A 19,849-nucleotide genomic window follows, 5' to 3' on the forward strand; every position below is an offset into this window, starting at 1 on the left:
TGAGCGTCTACTTTGGCTGCAGTGGAATGCTTGACGCTTCCCCATTGAATTCAGTAGAAGCTGAGTGTCTGACTGTGTAAAGTACTGTGTCACTGTGGGGATGAATGAGAAGGAAGTTGCACCGGTTACCTGTGATTAGTAGCTGATTCTGAACAAAGGCTTTCTAGCACGTATTTAGTGAATGAAATGTACACAGAGCAGTAAATATTTCACCACTTCTTTTTTTGGTGACATTTTAGGGGTCTTAGAGCAATCACCACTGTATTACACTGGTGATGACCGAGGAATGGAGCTTCCGTCAGTCCCAGTGAAAAGCAAGCAACCCACATGGTGGGGTGGTGGTTAGCACCATCGCCTGACAACAAGAGTGTTCCTGGTTCAAATCCCAGCTGGGGCCGTTCTATGTGTCTTCTCCATGTGTCTGCGTGGGAGAATGTCAGAGTTTAGACCAGAAATTTTTCAACGTTGTCCATTCAACTCATCTCATTGCAAATCTTTGGTCTGAACTGCATGCTCTTTTTTTTTTTTTAAAGTATTGATCACCAGAGATCTCAAAAAAACCTCCCCATTTGATCCTGTTTTATAAGTTACTTGAAGTGTAATTCCGGCGTAAAATCATTCCATGGTCTTTTTTGACACTTACATGCATCAAATAAGCCATCGAGACAGTTCTTTTTGTGTATGAACTATTAATGGAGAAATCCGGGAGAGTAGCTAACAGCTGGATGTGGCTAACACTGATTAGCTTGGGGCAGTACGGTGAAGGCATTAAAACATCTTTTTTTAACCACTAATACTGCTCAAAATAACACCAAACCTCTGCAGTAGCATGAGAAGAGAAAACGAAGCACCGACAACGTAGTTAGTGAACCCAGAGTTTATTAAAAGAGTGTTTTAAAAGACTTACCAATTGGCCCCGGTTCCAGCTCCTCTTATAATAAAGTCCATTCAAGTGGAATACCAAATGCAATCCAAAAGAAAGGAGCCCATTGGGGGTTATACTGCCCCAAGCTATCCAGTGTTAGCCACATCTGGCTGTTTGCGACTCTCTGGGATTTCTCAGTCGATAGTTTAAAAAACTGTCTCGATGGCTTATTTGATGTATGCAAATTTTTTTATGCCGTAATTACACTTTAAGCTAGCATGGAATTTTAGTTATTATTTCACAGAACCTATTATGTTCATTATCTCACACCAAGAAAAATCTGTTTCACTTTGGGGTCATAAAGTGATACGTTTTGGTTATGTCACCATCCCTGTGTCCCGCCCTCTGCAGGCTTCAGATGTTGGAGGCTATCTGTAAGCACTGGGAAGGCCCCATCAGCCTGGCCCTGTACTTGTCCGATGCTGAGGCCCAGCAGTTTCTGCGCTACGCTCAGGGCTCTGAGGTGCTGATGAGTCGCGGGAATGTTGGTTACCACATTGTCTACAAAGAGGGACAGTTCTACCCAGTCAACTTGCTGCGTAATGTGGCCATGCGACAGGTCAACACACCTTACATGTTCCTATCAGACATCGACTTCCTGCCCATGTACGGCCTCTATGAGTACCTCAGGTAAGAAGACACACAGAATATGCAGGAATGCACCTACGTTGGTCATTTTACTGACACCTTTACACTTTGCTTTTCATATCTTTATATCTTATCTATCTCATTTTAGAAAGATGACTAGGATTTTTTGAAATACATTTTATATGAGATATTGCACATGCACGCTTTGGTAATATACAGTATGTAATCCAGTCTTATCTGTGTGTTTGTAGGAAGTCAGTGGTGCAGCTGGACATGGCCAGCGCCAAGAAAGCTCTAGTAGTTCCAGCCTTTGAGACGCTGAGATATCGTCTTTCTTACCCAAAGTCCAAGGCTGAGCTGCTCTCTCAGCTGGACATGGGCACACTCTTCACTTTCAGGTGAACGACAAATCATGTTTTACAAGCGTTTTATTAGATAGGATAGACAGGAAATGGGGTGAGAGAGGGGGGGGGGCATGCAGCAAAGGACCGCAGGTCAGACTTCAACCCGTGGCCTTCAGCCTCTTTACATGGGGCGAATGCTCTGACCACTCAGCCACCAGCTGCCCAAAATCATGATTTCATTTAATAAAACATTACAGCAGCTCCTTTCATTTCCCTGTTTCAATTCTATTCGAGATTATACACAAGTTTCATATGTCTTAAGTTGTGATCACACCGCCTGCGATGGACGCGATAGAAGCAGCACGATTACATACAAAGTCAATCTACAGACCCGATTTCTGCGACACAATAGATGTGAAAATCGTTCGATATTCATGTCCAACACCACTTGGAGGATCACCAGGGGATCACAACACAGCCACCATTGTTGTAGTCCAGACTGCTCCTCTGGATATAATATAGTGGATGGACTGGGGATGGCAGCAACGTGCCTTTAGGCATCGAGTCTGCTGGTTATCCAGAAGAAGAAGAAAGCCGTCACTGCAGAGTGAAGCCTATCCCGGTCTGATCTACAGGAGAGCCGTGGAGGCAGGTCAGCACCCTCAACAGCTACGGAGGTTAAATCACTGATGGCCTGATCTCACTGCAACACAACAGCTCTTTTAAAGCCACACACTTCATCTGAGAGCTCATTCCTGTTCTTTTAAGCATTCAGATCCCTGGTTAGCACTAGCATCATGTCCCATGTAGCACAACAGCAGAGTAGAGCTGCAGGCAGCTGCTACATAACTGCCTCAATGCTCCAAACGTGCGATTGGTGCGATGCTCCAAATATGATCAAGTGGCGTGTTACTCGCTTGCGGTGTGATCACAGCTTAAGGTCAAGCTTTCAAAAATGTTTCCTGCGGTTAGTCCTACTTGTCGCAGATGCAAGCAGGCCCCTGCCAGTCTTTTCCACACATTTTTGTCATGTCCAAACGTATCAGCATTCTGGTCTTCTATATTTGAAGTTGACACACAGGTCACAGGTAGAAGAATTGAACCATGCCTTTTTCTTTGCGTATTATCAGGGGGATCTTACCCTGACAAAAGCGCAATGAAGCACTGTGGCCCTTCTTGCAAGGTATCTCATAATTTTGAATTGGAGGAGTGACCACACACCCTCCTTTGGCAGGTGGATTTGTGAGGTCATGCATTTACTCAAAATAGGAAAGATAATACACATACACACACTGCGGAGAAGTGTTGATGACACAGACAGAAAATGAGACAACAGAACATTTTCCCATCAAAAAAGATTTGGTCTAGAGTGTGAGGTAAACAATGTATAAACAAAGTCTGGACTTTTAAGACCTTCTATACACACAGAGGATTGTTATTAGCATGACACCTGATATTTTACAAACTATAAATCACACTTGTCTCACAAAGACTGGGTGTTAGAGCATAGTCCACAATCCCTCCGACTATAGCTTAATAAAATATTTTCTTTTTCTCTCCTTCCAGGTACCATGTGTGGACTAAAGGCCACGCACCAACTAACTTTGCCAAATGGAGGACAGCCACCACGCCCTACAGAGTGCAGTGGGAAGCTGACTTTGAGCCCTACGTCATGGTGAGGAGGGACAGTCCTGAGTATGACCGCCGCTTTGTGGGCTTTGGCTGGAACAAGGTGGCTCACATCATGGAGCTGGATGCACAGGTAACTTACTCACCTCCACTAACCCCACTCTTACTTTCTGTCCACCTGTCTAAAGTGTCTATTTAAAGAGGCTATTATGCTAGTTTTCAGGGTCATATTTGTATTTTTCAGGTCAACTACAATAGGTTTACATGCTTTGATCTTCAAAAAGCACATTATATTTCTCATATTGTCCATTGCTGAAGCACCTTTGTGTGTCAGGCTCTGTCTGAGCTGCTGTGGTTGATCAGCTGTTTTTTTTTCACTACATGGCACCAGCTCAACTCATATTCAGAATATTACTACAAACATTCTTGTTCTTACGTCATAATGTCTGCTGTTGCTGTTTAGAAGCTGGCAAGCTGTAGGAGCGGCTAAAAGCAGAGATATACCCATGTCATTTCCTATCAAAACTTTACAATAAAAGTCCCCCGTTGTTTTGTTATTCCATTAACATAAAACGTAACTAAGCACTTTTAACACACCTCTCAGACATGAGTTGAATATCCCAACACACACTAAATTCCACTTAAGTGTCGCCTCAGCTTGCATAGAACCTCAACAGAGTACCTATAAAAGTAACAGATACCACATACAATACTATACACAATTTTTGCTAAAGGAAAAACATAAAAAACAATTAAAGCTGAGAAGACTCTCCAGCCATGCTAGCAGCTCTGTGAGGCTGTACTGAGGCATTGTGGAGCTTTGAGCTAAATGCTAATGTCCCTGCTAACCTGCTCACAATGGGAGCGTTCCTATGTTCCCCAGGTCCTATGTTCCCTGGTCTGTTATTTTTCCACAATCAGTGGCGAACTCCACGGCAAACCCTGACCCTACTCCTGACCCTAACCATAACCTCTAGCCCTAAAATGCTAAATCAAATCAGCAAAGGCAGAGGCTCAGGGATGACCCCCCCACAATGATAATGCATGCTGATGTTAAGGGGGTATAATGTTTAACATGTTCTCCATACTGTTAGCATGCTTAAATGTATTAATTAATTCAATTCAATTCAATTTTATTTATAGTGCCAAATCATAACAAAAGTTATCTCAGGACACTTTACAGACTAGGTATAGGTAATTAGTACACAGCAGCTGAGGCTGATTGGAATGTCATCAGTTTTGCAGGTTTCTGGTCATAAACCAAAGTCGACCCTCCCTAGAGCCCCATCTATAGCATGGCTGAAGACAGATTGGACAACTAAAGTTTGTTTCAGTGTAGAATTAAGCAATAACTAATAAAATGTACAGTATATCTATCTGTTGTCATGCTGTAATGATAGGAAACAAAATGAATCAAATATGAGACAAAGAAATGATGCAGCCAAAGGTGTTTCTTGGATTATTAGAAAACATTGGGAGCACATAGTCCATGATGGTGGGTTTTGTGTAGTATTTATCAATTCACTTGAGAATTGTGTTCTCATCACTTGGTTGCTTGTTACAGGTACATGTTACTCTACTCTTGACGTTGACATACTCTTTCACATAACCATACTTTGTAGCAATTGTTAAATTATTGGTACAATATTAAACAACAAGGGAATGCCAGCACCGCGCTGCTGCACACACTGTATTTCTGGGCACTAGGGGAGGGAGGAGCTAGGACTAGAACCAGAACAGTGTAGATCAGACTGTCAGACCCTGCTGCAGTGAAACGAAAGGTTTTCTTAAGTGAGTCTAGCAGCTGCAGTGTTGAAAATCGAACCCATGGTCCTTTTTAGCATGAATATACATCATCTGGCTGTTAGCAACCATCCGGGATTTATCTGTTAATAGATGATCACCCAAAAAACCGTCTCAATGGCTTATTTGATGTATATTCATGCCAAAAAAGACAGTGGGTTCGATTTTTGGCGGAGTTACACTTAAAAGACCTCCGCCATCATCCCCATATCCAAAATAAAAGGATCACAGGACTTTACGACTACATTGACCTCTTTGGTTATGGAGTCCTTTAAGCATCACACCTTATCTGCTTATAAAAATGCAAATAAATAATTAATACTAAGTAATACATTTTTATATTCTTATAACTTCCAATCAAACTGCCACTCAGCGTACTCATATTTTTCTCAGGAGTTGGTGAAGCTAAAAGGAATATTAGATGTACATTTAACAGGTGGACACAAAAGGGCTCCTTGTATGAGGTGTTGTAATAAAGACATGAGGTGGTTGTAGTTCTCAGCCGTCCAGAAAAAACTGTCTCAATGGCTTATTTGATGTATATTCCTGCCAAAAAAGACAGTGTTTTTGTTCTCTCAACAGTGTTTTTGTTCTCTCAACAGGAGTATGAGTTTGTGGTTCTTCCCAATGCCTACATGATCCACATGCCTCATGCGCCCAGCTTCGACATCACCAAGTTCCGCTCCAACAAGCAGTATCGGGTCTGCCTCAAGACCCTGAAGGAGGAGTTCCAGCAGAACATGTCGCGCCGCTACGGCTTCGCTGCCCTAAAATACATGACGGCTGAGAACAACAGCTAGCCACCATTGCAGACCCTCACACCCCCGGCCCTGAACTACTGACACACTCTGGGCTGGGGAAGGGGGGACAGCCAATGTGAGGCCACCAGGATACTTTGAGACTTGAGTCCGTAAGACTTTGTTAGAACATTTGACCCTTAGTGTGGGACTGCAAGGGATGGAAGAGATAATCCAGGAGATCACCCCTGTTAGGATGTAAAAGTTAAGAAAGACAACATAAGTGACTGCAAGGTCCCAGATCCTGACAGTGTGGACCCTGAGCTCTGGCTCTGAAATCTGACTTACAGCAGGCAAGGAAAGCTGACATTTAATGCCTTGCCCTATTTGTAAGGCCAGTGACTGCCTGTAACATTGTGTGTGTGTGTGTGTGTGTGTGTGTGTGTGTGTGTGTGTGTGTGTGTGTGTGTGTGTGTGTGTGTGTGTGTGTGTGTGTGTGTGTGTGTGTGTGTGTGTGTGTGTGTGTGTGTGTGTGTGTGTGTGTGTGTGTGTGTGTGTGTGTGTGTGTGTGTGTGTGTACATGCGGGCAGATGAAAAGTGTGTGACTGTTTGTTCAGGACAGTGTTTATCAAAAAGCTGAAGCAGTGCTGAAGATGTGAAGCATTGTGGGCTTATATTCTGTTTGCGCCTTCTAAGTGCCAACAAAGAGCAGCAGCAGTCTGACCGACAGCACAGCCCGACTGAAATACAAATGGTCACCAGGCGGCAAGATAAGACGAAGTGGTAAACATGTCAACACAGATTTTTTTTTTAAAAAAGAAGTAATTTTGATGAGTGACCAACACGAGCGAGCATCCGGCCAACCCACCACCTGCTGCTCCTTTGTTTCACAGCTGATGCAGATCAGAATAAGTCCTCCTCTTCATATGACAGGGCAAGTTAAATGCAAAGACGGCTGGAGGTCGTCCGTGCGTTGATATTCAGAGTATCTCCACATAAGTTTTGTCACGACCACAGAACGTGAAAGCAGCCGGTGCAATGTGCTTTTTTGTGTATTTTAAATTGATGCGAGTGGGTCCTCTCAGTTTTTCGAAGCTGCCACACCCCACCACCACACCAAGCAGCACTGACCTCACTGTTAACTCTTCTTTCCAACAATCAGTATTATTTATCAGTATGTTAACAGTCCTGATGGGTGGAGCAAGGAGGGCAGTGTCTCCTCCAGCAGGAGGATCTGGGGAGGACAGGAAAGAGAGTCTAAACTGAAAATAATAGACTGTATAATAAAGATGGACATGGCCACTGTGACATCACCCATGGTTTGTGGACTACCATTTGGAATCCTCGAGGTTGTCATTGTGGTCGTAGCCAACAGGCTTTTGCCTGTGGGTGAGCAGGGAACTCTGGTATCAGCTTCCGTGCGCTGCAGTGACACAGAGCCGGTTATAAATCACCAGTTTTCCCATAAAGTGAAATTCCGGCGCAAAATCAGTCTTTTTTGGCACTTATATACATCAAATAAGCCGCTGAGACAGTTTTATTCATGTTACAACTATTAAAGGAGATATACGGTTGAGTCTCTAACAGGCGCTAACAGCCGGATGCTCGGGGAAGTACGGTGAAAGCATTATAACGTCTTTTTTAACCACTAATACTGCTCAAAATAACACCAAACCTCTGCAGTAGCATGAGAAGAGTCCCATTTTAATGCCTTCACTGTAATGCTCCAGGCTAATCAGTGTTAGCCATGGTAGGCTGTTAGCGACTATTAGCGACTCCCCGGGATTTCTCCGTTAATAAAAAAAACTGTCTAGATAGCTTATTTGATGTATGTAAATGTCAAAAAAGATCACAGGATGATTTTGCACCAGAATTACACTTTAAGTTACCAGCTGATGATTGCCTATCTAGCTAACGTTAGCAAGGTGCCAAAAGCTGAGCAACACATTTTCAGGCGCCCACAATATTACTATAAACTTACTATTAAGTGAAAACACACTGTGAGAGGGTCAAAGTCCTCATAATTTAACACTGGCTACACTCAAAGTTCACAGCTACTTTAATGTACACAGTGCCGAGAAAATGTATCACTAAGCCTCTATTGTGGTATGTTTACTGTGGTAATTAATCAATTGTTCTCTTTGACATTCTATACAATCAGACTTTTTTAGGGGCCAGTGGAGATGCACCCTGCTGACCCTTAGAGAGAAGTTTGCCTTAAGGCACTTCTGCATTGGCATCACCTTCGGCAGACCTCGAAGCTACGTCCATTTTTATTATTCGGTTTATGGTGAAAATCAACCACCTGCAGGAAGGCAACACACTCTCTCTCTCACCATCTCTTCCTCACTCTGGCCTCTAGTTTGATGACATTACAGTGGTGTACGATAGCACTGCAGCGGTGTGTGTTCTCCTGTTTGTCACACACTGCTGTAGCTCCTGTTATAGACACATCTCCACCCAGAGCACACAGTCTGACAGTCACTATAATATCATAGTCATAATATATGATGAATGAAAATTAAACTTGGATAAAGTCATGAATGGATAACAGATAACAGAAAAATGATAGTGATATTAGAACCATGAACCATGATATTAGAACCATGAGCCGAATGCCCAGGTCTAACTGGGCATTCGGGCCCAGCCCCGGACCTCTGTGCCGTCAAATACAAAAAAAAAACATAATGATGATGAAAATAGCCCAGTACAGTAGACTTTTATGTCGTTGCATCAGCAGCAGCAACAGATGCAACATTGTAGCAGTTAAAACGCGTCCACACACTTCAGAATCAAACTTAAAGCAGACTGACTTGATAACTTCAGAATCAAACTTAAAGCACACTATCTTGCCGGTGTTTGGGTTTAACAGTGACTCTGTTAACTGGAGACTTTGAGCTTAATGCCTCCGTGGTTGCCATAGTGACTGCAAATGATGAAAACCTGTTTTTGATAGAGATACTCTACACACAGACTGTGTAATAAGGAGATACTCTGAGATCTATTTGAAACAGCAGGGAGACAGGTTTGTGGCTGGTGGAGCACTGAGTTAATCTCTTATTAACTTATTTATTTTCCCACAACAGCATGACTGCCACTCTCCTAAAAAAGTGGCAAATTAAATTCTATGCACATGTGTTTACACAAGCAGGTTTCAAAGACAAATAGATTAATTTAGAAAATTAGAAATACAGTAAATATTATTAGGAAGAACTCGCTGTCTTCCTGTTTACCGTAAGAACAAGCAACGAACAAAACTCCACTGACACATTTACTCAAACATCAGAGCAGTGATGTTTTCTAGATTGCACAGTTTCAGGAGACCTGCAGTGGATTCAGCCCGGTCCACTTGACATCGGGTCGGTGCATGTCAGTGTTTCTGAGGCTGTAGGCTGTTCTTATGTCTCATTCTGGCTGCTGGTGTCTGTGCTGACATTTCCTATCCTTAACAGAAACATTTAACTACGAAGTAGACCTGCCCCGACAGGAGTCACACATGACCATTGGTCTTTCCTTCTCAAACTACGTCACAATTGTATTCTTATCTACGCAATTTCAATCATTTCTCGGGGGAGAAACCCCTGAACCCCCGTATGAAAAGGACTGACTTCTGGGCTACAGTCCGCAATGTTTTTACGAGCTAGCAACGCACCTGATTAGAAATGTTTTAATCTGACAGTGGTATTAAATGTTATATTAAATATAATAGAGAAACAAAATGATGACTCCAATCCTCAGGGTGGAGCTGATACACTTGAAGCTGTTTGGTGACTGGGACCAGAGGAAGAACTTCTGCACCATACTGTAGCAGCTAATTTGAAACAAACACATTTGAAACAATCAGTTTTCCAGTCATGGAAAACACATGAGAGAAAAAATAAAATATAAGAGAGAGAAGATGGCTAAGGTTAGAATTGTCCAAACCATCATTGTAAAAAAAAAAACTTACATATGTCACAATTTCTGAACATATAAGAGATGACTTCCTTCTAGCTATAGACTTCATGCCGTTCTAAGCGATACCTGTCCGTCAAGCCAGGTACAGTCATCATTAAAAATGTCCTGGAAGAGTCCTGCAAAATGATCACTGGAAAGTGGGAATCCTCTGTGTAGAAATTGCTGGAGCTGCTTTCATCCCAGGTAGAGTCCACTTCCAGAGATTTCTTACTAACTGTTGTTGTTTGGTCAAAGTAGTATTTTACTCACTTTTATTGTTAACTTTAAACTTAAGAATAGAACCAACCAACACGGATGCTAAGTCCTTAAAAGCTTGCCTGACAAACAAACTACACATTTAGGCTAGCTGTCTTAGTTGCATGCAGAAATGGAGGTAAAACACACTAATTAGAAATAATTATTTTTTACCATTGTGAAACTAGAGGCCTATCTCTCTCTCCCTATCTCTCTCTCTCTCTCTCTCTCTCTCCCCCTCTCCCTCCCCCTCTCCCTCCCCCTCTCTCTCACACACAAACCTTCTCTCTCTCTCCCACACACAGCTTCTCTCTCTCACAGACACACACGCGCACACACACACACACACAAACACACACCTGTCTGTCTGTCTGTCTGTCTGTCTGTGAATGCGCTGTGTACATGTGTGTTCAGTATGCAATTGTGTGTATGCAGTTTGACTCTGTTCTGAGTGTGTGTGTATGTGTGTGTGTAGATGTAGGTGTGTGTGTGTGTGTCTCTCTTTGCAGGGCTGGGAGGAGCTACAGTGTGTAAGTAGGACAGTGCTGACTGATGCTGCTACCAGAATAAAAGCAAAGAGTCAAACACTCTGCTGATACTTTGTTTCATCATTTCTGTCTCCATCAATATCAATTTAGCCTTGTGAACCCAAAGTAAAGAGGGATTCATGTGAGCACTCACTGTTACGCACACACACACACACACTCTAGAATAGTGCACATGTGTGTATTTATACTTCCAGGAATTTCCAAGAGGTTACCACTTTTTTGCTGTTTTTACATCTCACAGTAAGTTTACTCATCATAGAGCCAATAAAACCAGTTATATAATGTCAAGAGATTCAAGATCCAAGAGGGTTTATTGTCATCACTTATCAGCATTTTAAGTGTTATAGTTAACTTATCTCTCATCTCATCTTCAACCGCTTATCCGGGATCTGGTCGCGGGGGGCAGCAGCTTAAGAAGGGGACCCCAAACTTCCCTTTCCCGGGCCACATTAATCAGCTCTAACTGGGGGATCTGGAGGCGTTCCCAGGCCACTGTAGAGAAATCTCTCCACCTAGTCCTGGGTCTTCCCCGAGGCCTCCTCCGAGCTGGACGTGCCTGGAACACCTCCCTAGGGAGGCTCCCAGGGGGCATCCTTACTGGATGCCCGAACCACCTCAACTAGCTCCTTTCAACGCAAAGGAGCAGCAGCTCTACTCCGAGTTCCTCACGGATGGCTGAAACTCTCACCCTATCTCTAAGGGAGACTCCAGCCACCCTCCTGAGAAAACCCATTTCGGCCGCTTGTACCCACGACCTCGTTCTTTCGGTCATGACCCAGTTTTCATGACCATAGGTGAGGGTAGGAACGAAGATTGACCGGTAGATCGAGAGCTTTGCCTTCCGGCTCAGCTCTCTTTTCGTCACAACAGTGGGGTAGAGCGACTGCAACACAGTCCCTGTTGCTCAGATTTTCCGGTTTGGGTGTACAGAGATGGGATGGCCCACAGAAGTGACGCCCTCACCCCATACTCCCGCAGCACCTCCCACCGTATCTCCTGAGGGTCACAGTCATATGCCTTCCACAAAAAAAAATGTAGACTGGATGGGCATACTCCCAGGCCCCCTCCAGGATCCTTGCGACAATGAAGAGCTGGTCCGTTGTTCCACGTCCAAGACGGAATCCGCATTGTTCCTCTTCAATCTGAAGTTCGACCGTAGGCCGAACCCTCCTTTCCAGCACCTTGGAGTAGACTTTACCAGGGAGGCTGAGTAGTTTGATACCCCTGTAATTGGCTAACACCCTCTGGTCCCCCTTTTTAAATAGGGGAACCACCATCCCAGTCCGCCACTCCCTTGGCACTGTCCCAGTCTTCCACACAATGTTGAAGAGACGTGTCAACCAAGACAGCCCCACCACACCAAAGGCTTTCAGCTTTTCTGGACAAATCTCATCAATCCCTGGGGTCTGCCACTATGGACTTTTTTGACTACCTCAGTGACTTCCGCCAGAGATATTGACAATGATTCCCCATCAGCCTCCAGCTCTGCCTCTACAAAAGAGGGCATGTTAGTAGCATTAAGGAGTTCCTCAAAGTGCCCCTTCCACCGCCCGATTACCTCATCGGCTGAGGTCACCAGCGTCCCGTCTTTACTGTAAACAGCCTAGATGGTTCCCTGTTTCCCCCTCCTGAGATATCCAATGGTTTTCCAGAAGCACCTTGGTGCTGCCCGAAAGTCCTTCTCCATGGCTTCTCCGAACTCCTCCCACACCCGCTGCTTTGCCTCTGACACAGCAGAGGCTGCAGCCCTTCTGGCCTGTCGGTACTTTGCAACTGCCTCCGGAGTCTTCTGGGATAACAAATCCAGGAAGGCCTCCTTCTTCAGTCGGACAGCTTCCCTGGCCTCCGGTGTCCACCACGGTGTTCGAGGGTTACCGCCCCTTGAGGCACCTAAGACCTTGAGGCCACAGCTCACCGCTGCAGCTTCAGCAATGGAAGCTTTGAATATTGCCCACTCGGGTTTAATGCCCCCAACCTCCACAGGGATGCCAGAAAAGCTCCGCCGGAGGTGTGAGTTAAAAATCTCTCGGACAGGGGCCTCCTCCAGACGTTCCCAGTTCACTCGCACTACTCGTTTGGGCTTACCTGGTCCGTCCAGAATCTTCCCCCAACTCATCACCAGATAGTGATCAGTTGACAGCTGTGCCCCTCTCTTCACTCGAGTGTCCAACACATACGGCCTCAGATCAGATGAAACGATCACAAAATCGATCATCGACCTTTGGCCTAGGGTGCTCTGGTACTACGTACACTTATGAGCATCCTAATGTTCAAACATTGTGTTAGTTATAGACAATCCATGACTAGCACAGAAGTCTAATAACTGACGACCACTCGGATTTAGATCAGGGAGGCCGTTCCTCCCGATCACGCCTCTCCAGGTGTCTCCATCATTACCCACCTGGGCGTAGAAGTCTACCAGCAGAACTATGGAGTCTCCTCATGGAGCCCCATGCAGGACTCCGTTCAGGGTTTCCAAGACGGCTGAAAACTCTGAACCGCTGTTCGGTGCATATGAACAGCCGGGGGTTTGTGAGTATCTCCACACCCGCCCGGCGCCTCACACCCTGGGCAACTCCAGAGAAGAATAGGGTCCAACCCCTATCCAGGATTACGGTTCCAGAACTGAAATTGTGTGTAGAGGTAAGCCCCACCTCTAACTGGTAGCGCTCCACCTCCCGCACAAGCCCGGCTTCTTCCCAGACAGAGAGGTGACATTCCACATCCCCAGAGCCAGCCTCTGCTGCCCATGTCTGGTCCGTCGAGGCCCCTCACCTTCACTGCCACCCATGCAGCAGCACACCCAACCCAAGTGGTTCCTCCTGCGAGTGGTGGGCCCACAGGATGGAGAGGAGGGAGGTGCCGAAGTCACTTTTTCAGGCTGAGCCCGGCCGGAGTCCGTGGCAAACCCGGCCGCCAGGCACTCGCCGGGGACGGGCTTCCTCCGGGCAGGGTCTATCTTCCTCTTCCTCGTTTGTCCATTGAGTCTTTGTGAACCATTCTTAGTCCGGCCCCTCGCCTGAGACCACTCTGCCATGGGAGTCCCTACCAGGAGCACTAGGCTCCAGACAACACAGCCCTCAGGTTCACAGAGACACACAAACCTCTTCACCACGATAAGGTGATGGTTCCCGGAGAGGATATTTAAATTATTCCAATTAATATTAATCTCTTTTAATTCTAATTTTAGCCTCACTTTCTATTAAGTTTGCTTTAGAAATGACAGTGTTAAGTGTCCTAAAACCTTGAAAATAGAGTTATCCAATCAGTTTCTAGTTTGTTGTTGTCTCTAGGCAGAAGAGGCTTCCAGCTCTTTTCGGACCTCATGAGGTCTTGAGCTGTGCGTTATGCAGTAAGTGGCGGTTAAATAAGCCAATCAAATGTTGCTATTTGTAACAACAACAAAAAACACAGGACAGAAAAAAACATTGTCCTACGTCTTCCTGAAGTCCACTGACATGTAGATGGGACAGTGACAGCAAAGAGTTAAATCAGTACAGGGTGCGCCAAAATGGCCGAGTGAGAAGACGTTTTCTGCTGAGCTCTGCATATGAAAGTTATGAAAACAGTAACAACTTAAATTATTAACTCGACAAGCTCCAACTTTTGTTTTCAGAAGTAATACACTGCAAGTTTACAAAGAGATGTTGACCAATGTCGAACCAACACATTAGAAAAAGATTGGCAACGCATTAATTGACACTTGATGACGTCATGATGCCTCCATTTCGCTGCTGCTCAGACGTGATGGATGAGTTTAACCACTGCCTGTCACCCCCAGTAAGTCACCAGCACAATAGAAGACGATGTACGCACACAGCAGGCCCAAGAAAGTCTATCCGAACGACGTCATTGCTAGCCTTTCAGCTTTGATAAACACAAGGTCAGACAACATTGAATGCATGGTTGGTGCCAATGCACTAAAAATTTAAGCTCTTAAAAAGATGATTGACTTTGTGTGTGCAGGGATTAAGGATGTAAAGGGTAAAGTATGTACACTCAAGAACAAAATGAAAAAAGGGGATACACTTATCAGCAAAGTGAAAGATACTCCAGGAGATAGAACCTCAGACTTTACAGAGTCGAAGAATCAGAGAAAAAGACGAAGACGAAGGCCACTGATATCTGCCAAGCTGTCCTGCCATAGGAGAAGAACAGGCTGGCTGATACTGCACTCTCTCGGTACCAAGCAGCAATGACAACAAACTCAGAGGCTTCATTATGCAGTTCATCTCATATGTCTGCAGAGACACCATATGGAAAGCTGCCAGGAAGTCACCATACCTGCAGGACAACGGATTAAGATTTGCAGAAGATCTCTCAAAGGAAGACAGAGAACAATGGAGTAAGCTATCGGCGTTGATAAAAAAAAAAAAGGCTCGGGAGGAGGGCAAGCCAGCCTGCTTTGTCGGAGGTCGCAGATTTGTCATCAGGTCAGAGGTCTCTAACCCTAACCCTAACCCCACCTCCCTATGAAACAGACAAGTGAAGAACATGCTGGTTTGTTTTGCACTGCATTCAGAGTCTTTATTCCAATCTCAGTTGTTCTATAACTAATACTCAAAAGTATTTCCCATCTAGGTTGTCTAATTATTTAATTTACAAAAGCACTGCCACCTTTATTTATTTGCTTTAATTTTTAAAGACCATTTAATAGGCCAAGGAAGTCGTCTTTGATTAACTTGTATTATTATTACCCTTTTTCTTTAAATGAAGCAGCACTCCCTTATCTAGTTATACACTCCTAACTAACTGGTTGTTGATCACTTCATAGTTCTTTTCAAGTTCATTAATAACTGTAAAGGGTGATGTATGAATCCAAGAATTCTTGAGAACCCTAAAGGTCCCGAGGAGGGCTGGTCCAGATGTTGCTGTTGGAAGTCTTGGTTGAGACCCCGGTCCATAATGTGGTTGAGCAGGAACCCAGGATCTTTCCTCTAGAACAACACCCTCCAGTCGATGAGGTACTGGCAGCCTCTCGCACGTCGGCCAGAGCAGATGATGTGGCACACAGCAAAGGTGAGTCCCCATCAGTGCAGTGAGAGGGAGGTGGGTTGGAACAGCAGGCACCAACGGGCTCTCACTGACCAGGCTTAATCCTGGACACATGGAATGTCGGGTGCATCAACATAGACCGAGGGAGCTTGAGCCGGACTGCCACAGGGCTGATGACTTTCTCGATGGCGAAGGGCCTGAAATTCTGTATGTGACACAGCTTTGAGTTGCAGCAAAAAGGTGTACCGAGTGAGGAGAAGAGGGGCCATCACTGTGCCCTGAGGGGCTCCAGTGCTGCTGACCACAGTGTCAGATGCGGTGTCCTTCAGCCTGACGTACTGTCAGTGAGGTAATCTCTGACCCAGTCCACCAGATAGGGGTCCACTCCCATCCTGTTCAGTTTGTCCTGAGGTATAGGGGGCTGGATGGTATTAAACGCACTGGAGAAGTCCAAGAAGAGAATCCTCGCTGTGCCGCTTCCCTCATCCAGATGGGAGTGGACTCGCACGGTGCAGCATGTAGAGGATGGCATCCTCCACACCAACATCTGGCTGGTATGCAAACTGCAGGCAGTCCTGGGCGTGTTGTACCTGGGGTCTAAGGAGGCTGAGGAAGAGCCGCTCCAACGTCTTCATCAGGTGTGAAGTTAGTGCCACCTGTCAGAAGTCATTCAGCTCGCTAGGCCTGTTCTTCTTGAGAACCAGAACGATTCAGGATGTCTTCCAGAGGGAAGCCACTCTCCCTAGCTGCAGCTAAGGTTGAAGATCTGTTGTAGTGGTTCCCCCAGTTCTGCAGTGAAGGTCTTCAGTAGTCTGGGACACACTTTATCCGGGCCGGCTGCTTTCATGGGTTGGAGCTTCCACAGCTGTCCTCTGACCTGGTCTGTGGTGATGTGGGGCAGGGATAGTGTTGAGGAGGAGGGGGGTGTTGTGGCGTCAGGGGGGAGGTGTGTAGAGGGAAGAAGGAGAGATGGCTGCAGTGGGGGTGGGGGGGGCAGGGCATATGGGTTAGGTCATGGTTTCATTTCATAACCTTTCTGCATCTTCACCTGTCATACCTCTTTTTAGTGATGGTCCCCCCATGTACATGTACATTAACATCATGAGTCCAGTGTTATTATTTTATTCATAACACTCAACACTCAAGGACACTTTACTAAGATAAAAAAGCAATTACAATAAAACAACGGCTTCAACATCTTCGCAGACAGTTGCGGAGTGTAACAGCACTTTTTACCCTGAGAATAACAGTGAATAGCGAAACTTTGTAGCTAGCTACCGAGCATGCTATAACATTATCTTTGAGTGGAAAGATTTGAAACTGCATACTTTGTTAAACAATGGTGTCATCGCCCCACCTCTGACCTCTAACCCCCGTGGTGTCACATAATAACAACAGTGCTGCTGCGTAAGAGGAGAGGGACGGACCCATAGGCTTTACTGAACTGAACTCTGAGCCACATGCATGGGAATGAATAAGGCCAACCATATATTTCACCCTTTTCCCTGATACTTAAATGAAATAAACTAAGAGGCTCCCACTCAAGCAGTTTCCCCCGTGATATTACTGTGATCGCAACAGGACTACATTTAAACTTACGCACTGACCCGAGCCGCAATGTTCTCCCGCACCGTCTCCCTCTCTTTTGCTGCTGCAGCGGTGTAAACCTGCTCAAACTCACCGTATGAGCGCATTAATATTTCCAATTCCAGTTGTAGCGTAGCCCTTCGCTTCCCCGTTGCTATGGTGACTCGTCAAATCAGGGCTCCATTGATGCTGTCTTTTTTGTGGTGCACGCGCTTAACTCCAGGTCAAACTACTCTGAGTTGATCAACCTAACGCAAATCTGCTGTTCTGGAACTGAAAACTCAGAGTTTCCTATCTCAGAGTAGATCAACTCAGAGTTCAGGGTTAGACTCAGAGTTTTTTTAACATGCTTTGTGAAACGGACCCCTTGAGACTTCCCAAATCCTCATCCATCATAGAGCAAAATCTGTCAACTATTTCTGGTGTTAGTTGATATTTTTGTGGTGTTTTGGACTCTGATGCACAAATCACTCTGTAGTCATTTTTTCGATCATGTGGACGAACCCTAAGACTGCATTTCCCTGTGCAAACCTGTATTTGTTTGGGTGTTGAGCTCAAATATTATTACAATTTATCCAAAAGGGCATACTTATTGTGGCAAGAATGTGGCAATTACTTCCCTTAGAAGAAAGGAAGCCTAATGGAATTGAACACTAACAGAGGGAGAAAGAACCACTGGAGGAGAGCAGGGAAGTGGAGGATGAACAGCAGACAACCAGCAGCTGATGGTTTAACACAAGCTGGCGTCACCATCACACTCACTGCTTCTCATGTGACGGGTGTTCACAGATGGCTGTGACAAAGGTAGGAAGGGTGACAGCGGCATGACGCTGTGGTGCTGTCTGCCAGAGGGCCAAGTGCAGTCTCCTCACGTAGAACCATAATGGAGATTGTCTGGAGCGGGTCGATCGAGGCAATCAATCAACATCTGCAGGCCTTCCCTCTTGGACAGAACAGCCAGCAGTAACATGCACACATATCTTTACAAAATCCAAACTAGTCCCCTGGGAGTATAAATCACCATATCCTCCTGATTCATTGATTACTGTGTGATTTGAATCTCATATGGGTTTTTACATTGGCATACATGGAACAAACAAGATTCAGCTCCCACACATTCAGCTGAAGAACGAGTCTACAAACATGCATCACGACATCCTGTACCTGTATTCAGTGGCTGAGAAATAACGTTGACATTTCTGTGGAATTTTTTGTATAGCTTTTAGTATGAAAAGGCTGCTGTGCTCACAGTATGAACGAAATGTATTCTGCTTCTCTTGGAGCGCAGGAGTGAGGGATGAAAATCTAACGTATTTGGACATAAGTCACTGCCAGGAAGCAACATCACTTAGAGGGCTTTCACACCGGCCTTATTTAGTTCAGTTGAATCGAAGTTGAGTGACTGAGTTCCCTCATTTGCTAAGGTTCGTTTGTGCAGTTGGGAATTCAGCGATCATATTCGGGTGTGCACCAGAAGTGGACCAAATAAGCAGACTGAGATCTGGTAGAAGAGATGGTCTTGGTCCACTTCCAAACAAACTCTGGTGTGGTTCGTTTGTGGTCAGAACATGACTGGCCCTGAGTCTGCACTAACTGCAGAAAGCACTGCGCATTTTTGGACCAACCCATCTCCTGTAAAAAGTACCTCCCGTTAGCACCGGTATTGTGGGCGACTGTGCTCAGTGGGAGAGTGGGTCATCCTCCATTCGAGAGATCTGTGGTTCAATCCCCAGCTCCCCAAGTCCACATGTCGAAGTGTCCTTGGGCAAGACACTGAACCCCGAATTGCTCCCCATGCTACGCATGGGTGTGTAAATGTGGTGTGAATGGTCAGATTAGATTAGATGGTATTTACCACGACAACAACAGGCTAGCATGAGTCACCGCGGACAAACCTGGAGTAGTAATATAATAAGTGCGGACCAACGCCAAAATCACCCCTGCAGTTGTCGCTCAATTTTCACTTTACATTTGCACTCTGGCCCTTTATCAATTTTCTCATCTCATATCTCATCTTCAACCTCTTATCCGGGGTCGGGTCGCGGGGGCAGCAGCTTTAGCAGGGGACCCAAAACTTCCCTTTACCGGGCCACATTAACCAGTTCTAACTGGGGGATCCCGAGGCGTTCCCAGGCCAGTGTGGAGATATAATCTCTCCACCTAGTCCTGGGTCTTCCCTGAGGCCTCCTCAGGAAGCTTTGAACATTGCCCCCTCCGGTTCAATGCCAGGGATGCCAGAAAAGCTCCACCGGAGGTGTGAGTTGAAGATCTCTCAGACAGGGGCCTCCTCCAGACATTCCATGTTCACTCGCACTACCGGTTTGGGCTTAGCCGGTTTGTCCAGAATCTTCCCCCATTCTCTGACCCAACTCTGTCCAAAACATACGGCCTAAGATCAGAGGATACAATCATAAAATCGATCATCGACCTTTGGCCTAGGGTGCTCTGGTACCACGTACACATGGTGTTGGTTATAGACAATCCGTGACTAGCACAGAAGTC

The 19,849-nt window shown here is 45.4% G+C and overlaps 1 protein-coding gene across 1 annotated transcript in view; it reads left to right on the forward strand.

The window, feature by feature from the left end:
* The window catches only part of large1 (LARGE xylosyl- and glucuronyltransferase 1), a gene marked incomplete at its 5' end in the record, with an annotated part of 131,241 nt that extends 125,077 nt beyond the window's left edge, over positions 1-6,164 (forward strand). The window contains 4 exons of the mRNA XM_083934899.1: positions 1,277-1,555; positions 1,765-1,911; positions 3,424-3,619; positions 5,892-6,164. Of these exons, the coding sequence (XP_083791025.1) occupies positions 1,277-1,555; positions 1,765-1,911; positions 3,424-3,619; positions 5,892-6,089 (820 nt within the window). The 3' untranslated portion in view covers positions 6,090-6,164. The remainder of the gene's footprint in view (positions 1-1,276; positions 1,556-1,764; positions 1,912-3,423; positions 3,620-5,891) is intronic.
* Between the last annotated feature and the right edge of the window lie 13,685 nt (positions 6,165-19,849).

Source organism: Echiichthys vipera (genome assembly GCF_963691815.1).
Source record: "Echiichthys vipera genome assembly, chromosome: 20".
Taxonomy (NCBI): Eukaryota; Metazoa; Chordata; class Actinopteri; order Perciformes; family Trachinidae; genus Echiichthys; species Echiichthys vipera.